The sequence below is a fragment of the Pseudorasbora parva genome, chromosome 4 (genome assembly GCF_024679245.1).
Source record: "Pseudorasbora parva isolate DD20220531a chromosome 4, ASM2467924v1, whole genome shotgun sequence".
In the NCBI taxonomy this organism is placed as follows: Eukaryota; Metazoa; Chordata; class Actinopteri; order Cypriniformes; family Gobionidae; genus Pseudorasbora; species Pseudorasbora parva.
In genome coordinates this window covers 17,395,816-17,415,417 of record NC_090175.1, presented here as the reverse complement: position 1 = coordinate 17,415,417, position 19,602 = coordinate 17,395,816, and the positions used below count along the sequence as shown (strand labels likewise).

Sequence of the window (19,602 nt, the reverse complement as noted above, 5' to 3'; positions counted from 1 at the left end):
TGCTACTAAATATCAAGAAATCCACATATAACCAGTTAATGATGAATCTAAATGACAAATCCTTCTTGAAAAGATCATGGATTATACATGCTTGAATTTTAATTAAACTGCAGCAATATCAGCACATTGTTAACCAACACTGTAAGACACTTGGAGACTTACACTTGTGTTATACCAGTATTCAAACAAAAGTGAATATCTTTGATACAAAATAATCTGTAAATATCAGAATATAAACCACACTGATTACTCTTACAGTATTGCAGTCACTGCATAATGTGTTCACCTGCATGCAGTACAAGTAGATGTGCTTGGTTGAGTGTTAAAACACACCGAACCATTATAATCAACACAATATTGTACCGTATGAATTCTAAACGTTTCAGAATTCTAAATGTACACAAGTACAAATATGTGAATGTCCTCAATGTGTCCAAGACTAGTGCACATGAGCAAGTACATACTGATTATTTTTCTTTGGCCAAAATGATCAAAGATAATACATACATTCACATAAAAGATGTCAAACTTCAAGAATGGTCTTTGCAAAGAAAACCAGTACATTTACCACATTAATTTTGTTCGGGCTAAATCTTGCATGCAGATATTATCACAGATAAATACTACAAAGCCCTTAATAATAGTAAAAGACCAGTACATTCATGCAGTTTTTCATGTTTACCACCAGAGACAGAGGAACGTAAGTATAATGAAGTTAGTTTCAGATGGTCCTGTATCTTATGATGCTGTGGACCTAGTTTTTTGGCACATCAGCCTCTCAAAGCATAATGTGGAAAGATGAATATTTGAATTCCTTGAATGGAACACAATTTCATAGCAGGCATATAAAATTAGAGACGTGTGTGTGTGTGCGCGCGTGTTGGGGCGGGGGGGATGCCACAAATCCAGAACATAGAAACACAAGACACAGAGTCCATATTATGAAGGACAAGACTCAGGGCTTCCAGAGTTTCAGTAGGCCATCCTCACTGTATGTGGCGATGAGATTCTGATGGGGGTGATGGGTTATGCCAATCACATCTTTTTCATGTACCTGTAAAGGATGTACACAGAAGTACTTGTTTAATTTAAAAGCAGTTTTTTTATATCTGATTCAGACATACAATCAAATCTTTGGTCCTCTTTACAGGTACGGCATTAATCAAATGTTTCAATTATAAATTCAGCATATGTCCTGATTAAAACCATGAAGGCTGATCAAAGAAATCCAGGTATTCGGTAGAACAAGCTTTACTTTTTAAAGAAATGAGTTGAATTTGTGGATTGAGCAAAGGAGTGACACCCTAAAACAAAACAAAAACAAAACATATAAAATATTGATTTCTTTCAAAAGTGTAGCTTAATCAAAGGAGGGACAAAAAAACATAACAAAACGTATGTCAGGAATCAATCATCGTCAAAGAAATTACTGATTTAATTAAAAAGTGTAGCTTAATCAAAGGATTTTTTACTACAGTGTAATACAACTAGTATTTGTAGATTTCCATGGTTACCACTACAAATAAACATTTTATCAAAAAATATGTTCTAATAAGTTGCAATTAAGGCATATTGAATGTTAAAATACCTTTCAAATATGTTAAGTGGGTATCTTTACTCTAAGTCATTTAAATAATTTAATAATTGAAAATATTAAGTTTAAAAGTATCGTATCGGTATCGATGATACTGGCCTTGAAAGTATCGGTATCATATCGAAAACAAAATAAGTGGTACGTATCACCCATCCCTAATCAAAGAAATTATTGTTTAAATTTAAAAAGTGTAGGGACACCCTGTAATGGGGATCAGGGATCATACACAAATTATTCCAGTAAAAAGTAAAGCTTGCACAAAGGAGTAAAATTAAAACCCAAAAACATAACAAAATGAAAGATCATCAAAAAGATCATAAAAGAGAAGTTTAATTTCTAATTCAGATTTAATATATATCTCTAACAGGTCTAATATACATCACACTTCACCAAACCAAAACAGATCTCGTGGATATGCAGCATGTGCTGTGAGGGCGGACGGTACCGTGAGGGTTCTCTCTAGCTTGCCAGTGATGGTGCTGAAGCAGTACAGCACATAGTCCTCTCCCACGCAATAAATCCACTCTCCACGTGGAGACAACGTGCAGCAAACAAAGTCTCCCCCCCTTCTTACGCCTGAACAGAAACTTCTCATCACCTGGGAAAGAAAAGGGGAGGGGAGCAAGAGAGTCAGCAAGTGCAACGCAGACGAAAAAAGTAAAGGCACGCTTCAGCAAGTACCAAAAAGCATGCAAGAGTGAGTCACCGAACGCGTCAAGAAAAGAGTGGGGGAGGCGGCTGAATAAGGATACGCCATCAGACAGTCTGAATATTAAGTGCTTAGCTATTTTTAGCAAACCTCACATCCTGCAATAGAAGTTTGCAGCGTTTTTTAAACTTCTGCTCATCCAACCTTTAGTCAAGGTTTTCCAATTCATAAATGGTATACATTTTTGATGTCTTAATACTGCTGGAAAAAAATATATACTTATGTTACATAGTTACTATTATTTCCACTCCAGTGTGAATATTTTAAAGACCCCAGCAACTCATAATGTAATGACTGCACATAAAGTATTACAATATTATTGTAATAAAACGTTCATAATGTAATAATTTTCTCAAAACGTAATAAAATCTTAAGCTCATAATGTAATACATTTTAGATTATGAGAAATGTATTACATTATAAATTCACTAATAACATGTAATATTTTCATTATTGTAATAGATTTTAAAACATAAAAAATATTAGTATTCCCTTACAGTACAATTTGAAATATTTAAATCAAGTTTTAAACTACTAATACTACTACAAAATGAAACAGATTTAAATATCTATGCAATTATCATTATTATTTGTATTATTACAAATGATTCCTTTATAGAACATAAAAAAATGTCTTATGTGCCTACAAAATCCACCAGATTACAAATACTGCTACTACTACTAGTGGTAGTAGTAGTTTAAAGGTGTAAAAGTTATTTATCTTTCGTTTGTTCTTTTTTTACATCACAAAACTCAACGCAGGGGTGTGTTGTACTGTATTTTTCAACACAGACACAGACACACACACACACACACACACACACACACACACACACACACACACACACACACACACACACACACACACACACACACACACACACACACACACACACACACACACACACACACACACACACACACACACACACACACACACACACACACACACACACACACACACACACACACACACAGTTTACTGGGACTCTCCATAGGTGTAATGATTTTATTTTATTTTTTACTGTACAAACAGTATCTCCTATCCCCCACCCAACCCCTAAACCTATCACACAAAAATTCTGTTTTTTTTTTTTTTAAAGTTTTAAGCCATTTGGTTTACAAGGACACCGGAAGTGTCTTCATAAACCATGTTTACATTGTAATACCCATGTCATTATACATATTTATGTCCTCATAAACCACATATACCTGTACACACACATTAGTATATTGATTATGTTTTTGTACATTTTAACAGTATTGTCATTTAACGCTATTTGTCATTTAACAGTAAGTATACATATGTATACTAGTAAATATAATAGTAGTAGTATCAGTAATCTGGTGGATTTTGTAGGCAGGCTAAGATTTTTAAAATCTACTCTAAAATAATAACAATGCTTTATATTTAATAAACATATAATAATAAACACTAAATATAATAATATAATATGCACTTCGCAGGTACTGTAGTTTAAGATGTACTGTAAGGGAATACAAATTGTATCTGTTTTAAAAGCTATTACAATAATTAAAATATGACATGTTTTTGGAGAGTTGGTTATGTAATAATGGTCTCATAATGTAAATATTACAGTATGAGCTCAAAATTACTAAAAAAAAAAAATTCTAACTCCTATTTGGTGTTTTTAATATGCTTTAAGACAACCATGAGAAAATTCACCATTGCTGAGTATTTTCTCCTTAAAACTGCAGTGCAGCAAAGACAGTCTCAAAAGCACGGTTTGAAAGCGCTGGCGTTTCTTACATTAAAAACTACCTTGTGTAAACAACTGCATCAAAGATTTTGCGTTATCATTAACTATAACCGCTCTAAAGCAGGAGAATCTCATGAATAGCCAGGTTATCCTGGTATATATTTTTTTATATGAAAAATCAGGTAAATTCATATAATAAAGTATATGCCTTTGTTCTATGTTGTTCAAAACATTTCTAATAATGCTGATTTTCAGAAGGTAACTGTCTGACTTTGAGATAGAGAACGGGAACATGTTTTATGCAACATCAGCAACACATGATTAGTCAAGCAATAGGCTAATCATATGAATTACCATGGTATTCAAAGATGAATGTTAAGGGATACCGTTATTGACTACTGGGGGACTTTAAAATAATCGTGGTATATATTTAGCTGGATGCAGAGTATCTTTCTTTATGTCTGTGATGTGTCATATGCAGGTACATTTTTATTCTCACCTGGCCATGAATGTTCATAACAACCACTGTGTTGGTCCTATTACACACAACAAAGTGCTCAGGAGTCTTTGGGACGAGCACAACATTGTTAACAGTGATGTCTGTACCCTCAGGAATGTCAGGGGTTTGAATTGTGTGGGTGCAATCCATTGTCTTCATGTTCCAGACCTAAAAATAAAAAAAACGAAGTAAGGAAACCTAAACAAATAAATATAAATGTAGTCATTGAAAATGCATAGGCTATAAGCTGTGGTTTGCCACAGTATGAACACCTACCTTTACCGAGCCATCTGCCGATGCGCTAATGACATGCTGGCCATCGTGTGAGAAGATGACCTCATTTACATGAGACGTGTGGCCTCTAAACTCCTTCAGCGTCTTTCCTGATTTCAAACCATGAAGCCTGATTAAACAAATCCAGGAGTTAGGAATGAAACCACAATCCACAAATTCAACTTATCTCTTAAAAAAGCTTGAGCAATAGAGTGACAAAAAAAAGAAAAGACAACAAAACAAAAACACATTATGATGTCATTAATCAATATTCATCATCAAAGAGAAAATGTAAATCATAGAAGACACAAAAACAACACAACTTTTGTAATGATGAATCATTATCATCAAAGAGAAATTTAAAATTATACATCAGTGTCATAAGAGAAAACAGAAAAACGACAAAATGTTCGACTGGAACATCTGTAATTTTTATCAAGTTTGCAATTCAAAAATTTAATTTATTTATTTAAAAAGCTTAAGCAATGGAGTGACACAAAAAAAAACAGCAAAACATAAAAACAAAACACATAGTATGTCATTAATCAATCATTATCATCAGAGATTTCGTTCACACAAAACAAAACAAAAGCAAAATGCTGAACATACAAACAAAACATGTTATGATATCATGATTCGTTATGAATCATCATTTTCAAAGACAATTTTAAAATCATACATCAATGTCATAATAGAAGACAGAAAAACAACACAACTTTTGCCTGGAACCTACGTCATTTGATCAATTTGCAATCCAAACGCTCAAGCAAAAAAATAACAAAACAAAAAGTTGTTCCCATGAGGAAACAAGCTTATAGATCATACAGAATTTTATTCTATTTTTTTAAAGTAAGAGATCATTATCAAAGATAATTCCATTTTAAAAGCACAGCAAAACAACACAACCTTTGTCTACGGCTTAAAAAAACGTGATTTTATCATCTTTACTAAAATATTCTCTCCTCTCGTGCACAAGAAATACCACCCACACGCACCATGAGAGTCTAGCATTGACGCCCAGCCGCAGAACTACTGCAGTCAGGGCTGAGAGAGAGAGAGAGAGAGAGAGAGAGAGAGAGAGAGAGAGAGAGAGAGAGAGAGAGAGAGAGAGAGAGAGAGAGACTTTCACTCTAGGCATGTGATTGAATATTCCTAATGATTTGAAACACCTAGACCTTGATTCATTTCCATTTCTTCCACATCCGCTTCATCTCTTTGCCAACAACAGATACAGCATGTTAACTGAAATACCTCGTTTGTCATGTGCGCTAACCAACCCCCTAAAATGTACCTACTACGTTCCTGAAAAGATTTCCAAACACACGACAGCTCAACCAAAATTGACCAATGTCAAATAACTGAAAAAGGTCAACTTTAATTCATCATCTTCAACGCCAGGCATTCACGTGTCTCCCTCACATACACTACCGACAGCATAAATCCAATCCATTGCAAAGCGGGAGGAGCTAGTATTTATCAATAATTGGCCAATCGCAGAGCAGCTTGCCATTTCACCTCCCCCTCCCACTCCCTTTCCAGCTAAGGAGCTGGAATGACAAAACGTCTGCCTCAGTCAGCCGCTGTTTGGGCAGCTGAGCAAGGAGCAGAAACACATTATCTGTGCATGCTCCCTCTCTCATGCACGTGGCCAATCATGGTGCTTTCCACCCACATGCACCATGAGAGCCTAGAACTGACACCCAGCCATAGCCAGTGCTGCAGTCTGTTCTGCAAGAGAGGGAGAGATACTGAGTCTGAGCATGTGACGGAATATTCCTAATGATGTTTAACACCCAGACCACGACTTCCTCCTCCCCGCCTTCTCTGTCTACAAAGTACCCATGGCAAAACACTGTACTAAGATAGCTCACTCTTCCTTCTTACTGGAACAATTCTTACACCAATTAAGGAAAAATAAGAAACAAAATAAGGCCTTTTGATATTCAGACAATATAAAAGCATGTTAAACCTGATGATCTGGTCAAAGGAGGCACTTAATAGCTGACTGCTGTCCTTGTTGAAGCAGACACAGGTGACCGCTTTGCTGTGGGCTCGTTCTAATCTGTTCAGACATGTCCCATTCAGAATTCTCCAAACCTGGAATAACAAAACGATGCATCTTATCACATAACGCACTGAGCGGCGATAGGTAAATTCAATTGATCTAATGGTGTGCAACGAGGAACATCATCGTTCAATGAAGATGACAAATCGTGCTCCATGAAACACTGAATTAAAATCACATCCAAACAGGGACTTTAAAATATTAATGAATGAGCAGCTGCTCTACTATTTCAGCATGTTAATTAAGTACTGCAGTCACAATTATAATCAGATGCAGTGTGATTAAAGACTAATTATATTAATTTATTTAAAATTTGCCTTTTAGACCTACAAAGGTCTCAATATAAAGCCTCAAGATACGCCACCATTCAAAGTTTTGGTATGATTGCTAAATCTCCCATGCTCACCAAGACTGCATTGATTTGATCTAAACTAGAGTAAAATTAGTAATATTGTGAAATATTATTACAATTTAAAATCACTTTTTTCTAGAGTTATTTTAAATGTATTCCTGATGATGGCAAAGCAGAAATTTCTGCATCATTACTCCAGTCTTCAGTGTCACATGATCCTTCAGAAATCATTCTAATATGCTTATTTACTGCTCAAGAAACAGTGTGTGTGTGTGTGTGTGTGTGTGTGTGTGTGTGTGTGTGTGTGTGTGTGTGTGTGTGTGTGTGTGTGTGTGTGTGTGTGTGTGTGTGTGTGTGTTTGTGTGTGTGTGTGGGCATGTTTTTGTGACATATGAGGACACAAATGTGTCATGGGTATGACATAGGTATTACAAGGAGGGGGTGAAATATGAGGACATTGGCCATGTCCTCACTTTTCAAAATGCTTATTAATCATACAGGATGAGGTTTTTTTTAGAAAGTAAAAATGCAGAAAGTTTCCTGTGATGGGTAGGTTTAGGGGCAGTGTAAGGGGATAGAAAATACGGTCTGTACTGTATAAAAACCATTACGCCTCTGGAATGTCCCCATATGTCACAAAAACGAGTGTGTGTGTGTGTGTGTGTGTGTGTGTGTGTGTGTGTGTGTGTGTGTGTGTGTGTGTGTGTGTGTGTGTGTGTGTGTGTGTGTGTGTGTGTGTGTGTGTGTGTGTGTGTGTGTGTTCATTTTTTTCTATCCCAGTGGAGACTTGAATGCACACTTACTCATGGGGACCTTAATTGAGGTCTTGCTAAACCCTAAAGGACAAAATGTCCCCACAAAGATAGTAATATCTGAAATCCTTGTCCACATTTTAGTCCCCATAAGGGTGTGTGTGTGTGTGCATTCATGTTTTTCGATCAACCTGAATGTACACGGACTCATGGGAACTTGTCACCGCAGGGACCTACATTGAGGTTTGTACGGTATAAAAAACCATTAAGTCACCACAAAAATAGTAAACCAGAAACCTTCCTTCAGTATGACTCAAAATGTGAGACAGTGTGTGAAATTATTCATTTGTTTGATAAGAAGGACCATGTTTCTTAGATCTGCTAGGAACCAAGCATGTAGGTTGACTACCTTTCACTTATTCACTTAAACAGCTAACACCTGTGAAGTCGTTGATATTTTGGTGCTTATTCTTATGGACAAACACTAGAGAGTCTGAAGCATACAATAGAATACAAGTGAAAATGTTGATCGGTGATGAGCAAGGTCCATACCTGTATCTTTCCATCCTGAGCTCCAGAGGCGATCATGTCGGAGTCATGACTTACTGCCAAGCACAGCACAGCCTCATCCATCATCATGAAATTATCCTGAGCTTGGTACTTCAGATCCTACTCACACAAGAAACAAACACAGACAGGCAAACCATCACTCATAAATATGGCTTTTGGCAACGGTCTAAGGGAAAATACACACACATGATGGGGTTCTTGAGATAGTTAGGATACTTTATTATGTCTACAACAAAGAACCACTATCATAACACACTATTCCAGCCTGAAAAACACAATTTGAGTTTCATACTGTATATTCAAATTCCCCAGTAGTGGTGAAAGTCCATGTCTGAGAACAGGCCAGGATTTATTTTTGTTCCCAACTGCTTCAACCTAATAGACGTCATAGTGTTAGGGTGACCCATATTCTATTCCTCTGAGGTTTTAGTCAAAATCAAGGCTCTCCCGACAGAAAAATTAAGCCAAACTTAATGTGAAAACTTGTTTTCTTGCTCCCACAAAACGGGACTAGGACAGCGCACGCGTGTTGCCTCTTCCATGCATCAAGAATATGATGTTCTTGAGCTGTGTGGTTGGGAAGATCAGGCTCTGAAAATATACAGATGAATATAGACTAAGTTTATTTTTTGTTAATATACATTCTTAAAAATAAATGTCCCTAAAAGGGGTTTCCAAAAGAACCTTTAAGTGAAAAGTTCTTAAAATATTTTCTTCCCCCAATATTCACTCTTAAAAAAAAAAGGCTCTTCATTGGCATTGACTTTTCCTTGAAGAACCTTTAACATTTATCTATGTTTTGTCTATTTATTGCACAAAAAGCTCTTTATAGTGGAAATTCTAAAGTGACATGGCATGAAGGCCAAAGATGGTAACCCATAACTTCTTCGTCCTCTGTAAAAAACTCTTTTTGGAGCCTTTATTTTTAAGTTTGTGGAGAACCTTTTGTGCCTTTGAGTGGGTTCTTTATGGCACCATTGATACCAATAAAGAAGCTTTTAAGAATGTATGATTACTTTTAGTTTACAAAACAATCTAGTGAACATACTGCATATTTGTCAGAGAACCTTAGATGAACCTGCTGGAAAGACGCCCATCTCTGCTACACTCCATAAAATCAAGCATTGAACAGCAATTAAATGAAGTCATTCAATAAAAGGCAAATGAAAGTCAACTTGAAGTTTTGTTACAGAACTCAAGGCGTTTTATTGTCCGATTACAACAAATCATTTAGTAAAGTTAACTTTTATAGCTTCTATTAATCTTATGCTGATGATAACCAATTTAATTCTCCCTCCCTACCCTCTGACAGCCAGTTACAGTGCCCTCACGAATCATTTGTCTGGCAAGCATTTCTCCCCAGATGAATGCCCATCATCTGAAGCTGAATATACTGAAAACTGCTGTGCTGCTGTTCTTCCCCGCCAAGAACTACCCTTGCCAATGCCTTGTCATTTCAATACACAGCTCAATGATTTCATCCACACAGGACGCCAAACACTCTGGCATTACACTCGACAAAGACTAACCACAGTCAAGACATGATTCCTCTTGCATAACATCTGGAGAGTAACAGAGTTAAAAGGATAGTTCACCCTAAAATGAAAATTCTGTCATCATTTACTCACTCTAGTTGTTCCAAACCTGTATGAGTTTCTTTCTTCTGCTGAACAACCCCCCCCCCCCCCCCCCCCCCCAAAAAAAAAAACTAACACACACACAAAAATAGATATTTTAAAGAATATGGTTGACCAACCAGTGTATGGGCCCCATTGACTACCACAGTATGCTAAACAAATACTATGGAAGTCAACAAGGCAACTTTTGTTGACTTCCATAGTATTTTTCAACTTTTCGGTTGCCAACATTAAATTAATCAGTTTCAGCTGTAAAGCAGAGAGTTGTGTCATTATTCAGCTCAGTTTAGTTCAACATCGTTTCAGCTGAGTTCAAAACTATGGAAATTGAAAAGTTCAATTCAGTAACAAGCAGCTATGCAGAAGACAAAGCTTGTTTTCGCCACAGAATAAAACTAAAAAAGGTAATTCTGACTTTATATCTCACAATTCTGACTTATTCTCTCTTTTTATAACTCGCAATTGCGAGTTTATACCTTACAGTACTGAGAAAAGAACTCAGAATTGCAAGTTATAAAGTCAGAGTTGTGAGATATAAACGTGCAATTCTGAGTTTATAGCTCACAATTCTGCTCACAACTTATAGCTCACAACTTTTTTTCTGCAGAATTGCAAGTTATAAAGTATAGCAAGTATATTGCAAGATTTAAACACAATTGTGAGATAAAAAGTAATTATCTTTAAATTTAGTTCTCATCCAAAAATGTCAGTGAAGTTAAATGTATATAAAAAATATATAAATATTTTTTCTTAATTTATGTGGAATATAATTTATTTGATGGCTGGTATATACTCACTCACCTTCCGAATTTTACCAGTGGTGAAGTTCCAGACTTCAATGAAACCATCAACAGATCCAGTAATCAAATACTGTCCATCAGGAGAGAATCGAGCACACTCTACATGTGATTTTGGCCCAAACTGTATCATACATACAGAAAGAAAATGGAAAACATTAATATTATTACAAATATATATATATATATATATATATATATATATATATATATATATATATATATATATATATATATATATATATATATATATATATAATTAATATTCTCACTTTGAACTATAAATATTGTTCCAACAATTCCATGAGACACCATCAACCCCCCAAATAATTGTCTGTTAATATTATTCCAAAAGTCTAGAGTGTCAAAGCGAGCAATGAAGAACAAAATACGGAGAGTCCAGGATACAAATGAAAGCCTCAGGTCACAAAAGCAATTAAATGTCCATATGCTGAGTCCTGTAGCATGCAAGATATTTTGATAAGATGCCTTATAATGGAGACCATAACATCCATAACTTATTTGTATCGTAAATTAAAACATGCACCTTTTTAAAAGTCATAGTCTTTTCCATTCTTTAATATAATCTTTTACCACATTCTTTACATAATGAAATGTACATTTCTGTCTATGCGTCTACAATGTTTTACATCACAACATCTCTCACAAGCCTCTTTTGGCTATGAAATGACCTGATATCACACTGCTGTGTTTACAGCACCTTTATGAGGCGACTGAGCTGAGTAGGGAAGCGCTCCTCCTCCATGTCCTTCAATGCACCTTTCCCCCGGAACAGTTCCAATGACATACCGGGAGGTAAGAGACCCTGGTGCTGCTGCCACTTCAGAGACTTAGAAAAGACAAAGAGTAAGAAACAAAAAAAGAGAAGTCATAAAGTTGAAGAATAATACAGCTGCAATGATAGAGATGGCATAGAGTTCTAGTACAGTGTGAATATACATATAGAAATTAATATTATTTGTCTGCACTGAATACTGGATCAGAACAAAACTTGAACTGAACTGAGCTGGACGATGACACTATTGGCTTCAGCTGCTTTATAGCTGGAAATGATGAACATCTACAGAGTTATTTAACTCAAATGAACCAACATTAAGGGTGCTTTCACACTAGCACTTTTGGTGCGCACCCAGTTTGATTGATGTCAGAGTTTGGTTAGTTTGGATGATGTGCTGTCTTCCAAACTTGGGTGCACATCCGCGAACCATACCCAAGTCAACTTAAAAAGGTGGTCTGGGGCTCAGTTCATGTGAACTCCGGTACGGTTTGCTGCTGATGTGAACACAATCATACTAAATCGCAGAAGTGAACCGCATTAATAACACATGATTTGATAAAATGTGTGTTTTGTGTGCATTTCACTCATTTTCCTGATGAGTGTGACTGACATACTATAAGCAGATCTGTATATCTAATTTCTGCTTGTCTTCAGTGTTCTTTGGAGCTTTTGCAGTACATTTGCGGCAAAAAGGTTATTTCAAAGTTACTTATGTACATATGTATGTTATGTATGTCATGCTTATCACATGAAAACAGTTTTTTTTTACTTACCAGCATTGCTAATGAGCCAAACTGCCTTAGTGCTTTGGTTTCCTGTAACCTGTATAGAGCCCCCTCACATACACGGCCCTATAAAAACAAAAGATATGTGATACACGCAATACAACAGGTACAACAGATAAATAGAATGTGACTGGTTAGGTAAAACATACATAAAAGGTAGCAAACCTGGCCCAGAAGAGCCATGAGGCGAGAAGGTGGCACCAAACAGACCTCTCCTGCAAAAGCTTGAGCGATAGCCAGTCTGCGCTTCTCTTTACTGCTGCCCACTGGATATGCCTGTAGGCGAGACAAAAGAAGAGTGAATCATCACATAACCCACCTTATTTTTAACATAAGAGTGGGTGCGCCAATTTCTAACTTAAATGTGTGAGGCTACCGGTTATTTTAGTTGTAAAAAACAGCCTGTTATACTGCTTGATGTTGCACACTTGTAATTATTATAATTTTAATTTATTATAAACACACTGGTTTGTAGTTTTACCATTTACTGCACTTTCTTTTAGTTATTTCCCGATAGCAGCGTATGAACTGAAAATCTCGCACATAGACGAAAAATAGCTTATTACATCAAATAATGTTGTTCTATGCAATAAATTCACATGCACTCAAACAGGGTTCATTCTTCATTGTAACTTACAGTGTGAAATCAAATATTTTTTAGGCATATACAGCATCTTACAAAAGTGAGTACAACCCTCACGTTTCAGCAACCATTTTAGTATATCTGCTCAAGGGACAATTATATAGAAATGAAACTTGGATAAACTTTAGAGTAGTTGGGTGTGCTGCTTGTATAACAATATACTTACTGTACTCTGAAAATAACTTGACATACAGCCATTATTGTCAAAAATAGCTGGCAACAAAAAAAAAACTGCGGTACCATGCAAAGCCACATTTCCTATTCAACAAATGTTCATGTTTTTGTCTGCTTGACAGGAGCATACAAATGTGCGTATCTTGTATTAGAGTTGTAAAAATTTCCCAGATTGAGTACAATTCTCTCATGCTGACCACTGGGTGTTCAACATGGCACCTCATGGCTAACAACTATCTGGGGATCTGAGAATTAGAATTGTTGCTCTCCACAAAGATGGCCTAGCCCTAGGCTATGAGAAGGTTGGTAACACCCTGAATCTGAGTTACAGTACATTGGCCAGGGTCATACAGAAGTTTTCCAAAACTGGTTCTAGTCAGAACAAGCCTAACAAGGGTCAATCAAAGAAGTTCAAGCTTCAAAGAACAGATGCACGAGCGCTGCAAGAAGTGGAAAGTCAGCTTGTCAGTGCTCAGACCGTCGGTGTGTATGGCCCAGAAGGAAGCCTCTTCTGAAGCTGGCTCCCAAGAAAGCCCGCTAACAGTTTGCTGAAGACATCCTGTCCAAGAACATGAATTACTGATCTGATGAGACCAAGATAAATTTGTTTGGCTCAGATGATGTGCAGCATGTGTGGTGACACCTTGGTGAGGAGTACCAAGAACATTGTGTCTTGCCTACAGTCAAGTATAGTGGTGGTAGCATCATGGTCTGGGGCTGTGTGAGGTCTGCTGGTACTCGGGAGCTGCGCTTCATTGAGGGAAACATGAACTGTGACGTTCCGAAGATGAAGGTGGTGGAGGTATGTCTCCAGACCTAAAACCTATTGAGCACCTCGAAGGTGAAGAAGCGGCATGTGTCTAACATCCAGCAGCTCCATGATGTCATTATGGAGGAGTGGAAGATGATCCCAGCAACAACCTGTGCCGCTCTGGGGAATTCCTTGCCCAGGGGGATTAAGGCAGAGCTAGATAACAATGGTTCTTACACAAAATATTGACACTTGGGACACAGTTTTTGACAATAATGGCTGTATGTTAAGATATTTTCAGAGTACAGTCAATTTATACTGCTATACAAGCAGCACACTGACTACTCTAAAAATATCCATGTTTCATTTCTATAGTATTGTCCCTTGAGAAGTGTGAGGGGTGCACTCACTTTTGTAAAATGCTGTATATAATTATCAGATAAAACTTTAATTGACAACAGCAATGTATTGAATTTATATTTTAATTTTTAGAATTGGAGTTAAAACAACAACCACGATAATAATAGGTTTAATATACTAGCAACCATATATATATAAATAATTTTAAAATAAAAACAATCAAAATTAATATTATAAATATTAATATTTTAAATATTTTAACATGCAAATGGGACATTAAATTAACTTAAAATCTCAGAGGGTATTTTACATAAATAATTTTCATCTAAGGGGTTCGGCTGACAAAAATGTTTTGGAACACCTGGACTATGATCGAAAATCTCATCTGAACCATTAATCCATTTATTGATACTATTTACATAATTAGACTTAAACACTTACCTTTTGTGAGTCAAAGAATGGCTGGGTGAGAAGGCCCTCCATGTGTGAGTAGCGCTCAGGTTGGGTGTGTTTAAGCATGATCATGGGGTCAGTTTGCTTCAGTAAGCACTGGGCTGCTCCCAACTCGCCCAACTCAATCAACTCCAGCACAATCTACACATACAACAACAGAACCTATCCAATCCTTGCCCAGTTAAAACACAGGTATGAACAGCAACCAGACTCCAGACACCAATGAACTTTAGGCAAACTTCTAACTTTAACTGTGGGAAAAATTACTGTAAAGGGATAGTTCACACACAGAATCGAAAATTCTGTCATCATTTACTCACCCTCAAGTTGTTCCAAACCTGTACGAGTTTCTTTCTTCTGCTGAACACAAAAGAAGATATCCTAAAGTGTTTGATTACCAGCGTTCTTTAACCCTTTAAAACCGAACGTGTCGTCGACGACACAGCCAACCAAGCTGTATTGAAGTTACCGTAACTCTTCAACCCTTTGCACTATCATAATAATTTAAATTGCTCCTGAAAGTAGACATCCTGCGCTTTCCGCCTATATACGGCTTATTACGGTAATGTCATGTTTTCCATCGGCAAATCACCGTGGCTTTCGGGGGGGAGCGGGAAGGGGCGAATAGAACGGAGATACGGAGCGCGGCAGAGTTTTATGGATTTTTAGATTCCAAAACAGAATTAAAAAAGGACAAAAGCATGGTGAAGACAGTGTATACAAGATAGGAGGCTATTGAGTTTATCTTTGACACTTGGAAAGCGGCTGAGAGGGACTCTTCAGACCCAGAGACTGCATATTCAGATGTTGAGGAGGCATTTGTTGCTACCCTTGATCTAGACATGGATTGGTAAGTGAAGCTTGTCTTTTCTATGCTGAAACTGTGAGAAATGTCGGTGAAATAGGCATAGATTCAATGTTTTAGTTAAAAATATCCCTGTTTCATGCATCATAGTGTGTGTGTGTGTGTGTGTGTGTGTGTGTGTGTGTGTGTGTGTATGTGTATGTGTGTACACGCGCGTATGCGTTGCATGTGTCGTTCATGTGTTTACATGCACTACATTCATGTGTTTGCGTTTGTTCAAATGTGTTTGCATGCATGGCATTCATGTGTTTGTCTGTGTTCATGTGTTTACATGCATGTGTATGTGTTTACATGTGTGTGATGTGTACATGTGTGTGTTGGCATGTGTGTAAGTAATTATTTTGTATTATTACGTCATTGTTATTTGGTTGCATTTATAAGTGTTTATTTTGTTTTTTTACAATTTTGCTTTAATGTATTATTTTATAATGGAAAATACATTTATACATATATTGTGAGTTTGTAATACAAGCTTGTTTTGTTTTTTTCCCCAGTGTGGCTTATACAAAAGCAATCGGGCCCTCCACAACACCACCTCAGAGGGGCCGTGGGGTAAAGAAAAAGGCTCCTGAGTGAAAACTCTGCAACCCAGTGTCACAAAAAGACTTGTATATATGTATTATAGTTTATTCTTCAAGTTTAAAGTGTTAGATTCTTTCGTTCAGTGGGTTTCTGATTTTTTCTCAATAAAAAGCAGTAAAATGTATTCCCGTTTTTGCAGTTTTTGCCTATTTAAATTCTATTTTCAAACTTACCATATACAGTGAGGGTCAATAACTGTAATTTATTGAAAGCCAGTTGTCTTCTGAAAAAAATAACACCTTGCACTTGAGGATAGCACATTGTGTTATAATTCTACAGTCAAAAAAACAAAATATGTGAAAACGCCCCTTTTTAGCTTTAGGTTCTAAAGGGTTAAAGTGCCCCTATGACGGATTTTGTTTTATTTTTTTAAATTATTTTTTTATACAAAGGTTTAAATCTGAAAGTGCACCGTATATTAATTTATTGTTTCTCAAAAGTAAGTCGACTCTGAGTCAACTAAACAAATCGTTTTTAAAACGAATCACAAGCCGTTTCGTTGGGACGTCAACGAGCAGCATATTGTCCGCATTTTCAGCCTCATTTTGATACAGTTCCCACATGTAAACCTTAATAAATTTGGCAATTAATTTGCCTGTGACGAGTTACACTGAACTAACAAATAGCGTCAGACAGCAAGATTAATGAGATTACAGCACATCACTTGTCAGATATTCTTACTCCAATTCTGCATGTTTAATCGGCCTGAAGTGCCATAAACTACACTGACACTTACATTAAGAAAGGTCCTGCTCCAGTCGTATGTGTATTGACTTCTGCTTCATCAGCAACGCTGGATGTTTCCTCGTCGGACTCTGGCTCGAATTGGCAAAATAATGGCATGTCTGAATACACTGTACAAAATGTTCAACACTTTGCAAGCCAGTAATGGGGAGGGATAGGTGTTCCGTTTCTGGCATGTGCTGCACTCAGTAAACAATTCACAACTTACTGGATCATCTGACCAACCACCGCTTCACGCAAAGGAGGGGTTTGAAAAATAAAGCATTGAGCGAATCCTTTTGGAGTCGTTGAGTCAATAAAGTAAAAAATAAATGCATTTTATAAGACAATGAAAGTGTTTCAGTGATTGAAAACAAAATGGGGAATTTTTAAAATACCATAATAGAGGCACACATTCTTTTGTTTTCAACAGAGGAAAGAAACTCATCAGGTTTGGATTTTTTGGGGGGTGCTGTCCCTTCACTGTAGCGTATAGGCGTCTGCCTGAAGAATTGCTGCACTTGATAATACTGAATATTACTTAGTTTGCCTTTTTTTTCTTTTCTTTTTTTTTATATATAAATGAACAGTTTGTAAAGTTTTCCATTTCTGAGAAGGCTATTTTTTTTTACTTGAAAGTAAAAAGTAACTTATTTACCTGTTCATACAGGTCAATGAGCAGCTTGTCGGGAAGTTTCAGATACTGGATTGCGAGCAACACTATATCCCAGTGTCCGTTGTTGATATCGGAGATAAAGCTGTCGATGCTGTCGACCGTGTGGAGCGCGACGGTCGTCTCCTCCTGAAGCGTCTCCAGAGTGCGGTGCAAATTATTTTCCTTCAGATATTGCATGATCAAGCGAATCACGCTGCAAAAATGTGACAGTAATACGAGCGGTCACATAACTCGACAAAATAGTATAACAAAATAAACGGTCTGTATCTTTATGTGAAAATGTGGAGTTTAATCTGCATTACTTGAATAGAAGTAGAATTTTTGAAAAAATAATTAATAACTGCTATTATAATTAATGAACTCTCCTCAAAACTTTTGCCTAGCGCAGCGGCTGATGACTGCAGAAACTGGATTTCGCCAACTTTACGTGAAAATTATCTCACACTGACGTAGTGAAAAATATTGTCATTTAGCAATTATTTTGTGCTATAACAATCAAAATCAGAAGCTTTGTTAAGTTTATCACGTCTACTGTATTTCTTCTTTATATGTAGTCAATAAAGACAGTAAGTGATGGAATCCAATGCATTCGATTAGAAGTGAATGGCGGTTTACTTACTCTGCGGATTCCACTTCAAGGTCCATGGTCGCGCTAGAGGCTGTCGATGTAGTCACCGTCTGGATAGAGAATGTGCCAATATATTCGCCTAGGCTGCGTTGTGTTGGTCCTCAGCCACGTGAACACCGTGTGGCCGTAACCGCCCATTACACGTGCTGTTGTATTTATTGCTCACGCGTCTGAAATCACAGGAACCTTTCACAAATTGTTGCGGATTTTTGGGAGGGCGTATTAATGACGCGTGTGGAGGAATTCATGAAAAAAAAAAAAAAAAAAAACGCAAGGTTGCCATCAGGTACCGAGACATCGTGCACCAAAAACATAAAGCTGATGTATTATAAGCAGCACACTGAATACTGTGAATCGTTTAATCATTATTTATAAGGAACTAATAGCAAAGTGTGTTGACGGCGTTAATCAGTTTATATAAAAATATAAAGCATTGCTCTATTAGCAATCGACAGTTATTGTCCAATCTGGCAATACACAATAATCTATTTAGAATACAGAACGCATCACAGGTGTCGCAGACAAGTATTTGTATGTTATGGCAAGCATATTTAATATTTATTGCGTAAAACTGTTTACGTTACTAGTTGACTACATATTTTGTTCAGTTCTTATGTAATTCCATAGTAATAACTGTCTTTAGCAACTCAATGTAATGGTTTCACATTATTATAATACAATTAAAATAATACAATTTTCAATGTTACAATTTTCTTAAAACAATATCTTGAGCTCATGTAATGTTGACATTAGGAGAAATGCATTACATTATAAACTAAAAAATATATATTTTAATTATTGTAATAGCTTTCATATTAGTATCTCTTGTAGTACATTAAAAAAATCTAAATCCAATCTTAAACTACCTGCAAAATGCAACAGAATTAAATATGCATGCTATTATAATATAAAGCATTGGTAGCCTATTCCTTTTCAGTAAAAAAAAAAAAAAATCTGTCTAAACCTGCCTAAAAAATCCATCACATTACTGATTCTTCTATTAAGACACAAAAGTTCAGATTTAAGATAATTTTTTGTATGTACTGTAAAGATAGACATGCACTCTGTAATAAACTAAACATAACTGCATGAAGACTGTCTTTGTGGTATTGAGACAGCTGCTAGTAAAATGACAATACACACCAACAACTGGAACACATAACAGTGAGAAATGAATAGTTGGAATCTAAACTA

At 36.4% G+C, this 19,602-nt stretch overlaps 1 protein-coding gene across 2 annotated transcripts; it reads right to left on the bottom strand.

The window, feature by feature from the left end:
* Nucleotides 1-10: 10 nt before the first annotated feature.
* Nucleotides 11-18,934, bottom strand: smu1b (SMU1 DNA replication regulator and spliceosomal factor b). 2 transcript variants are annotated; one of them, XM_067441139.1, is made up of 13 exons: nt 18,400-18,934; nt 17,763-17,973; nt 14,923-15,075; nt 12,719-12,829; nt 12,542-12,619; nt 11,691-11,819; nt 10,974-11,093; nt 8,518-8,634; nt 6,766-6,893; nt 4,800-4,926; nt 4,524-4,691; nt 2,040-2,192; nt 11-1,054 (listed from the first exon to the last, which is right to left on the bottom strand). In XM_067441139.1, exons 1-13 carry the CDS (start codon nt 18,423-18,425, stop codon nt 956-958), a joined length of 1,620 nt encoding a protein of 539 aa, XP_067297240.1. In that variant the 5' UTR covers nt 18,426-18,934; the 3' UTR covers nt 11-955. The 2 variants fall into 2 exon arrangements, with proteins under 2 accessions (XP_067297240.1, XP_067297241.1); XM_067441140.1 differs by lacking the exon at nt 18,400-18,934 and having other exon boundaries at nt 14,923-15,096; nt 17,763-17,899.
* Nucleotides 18,935-19,602: the final 668 nt, after the last annotated feature.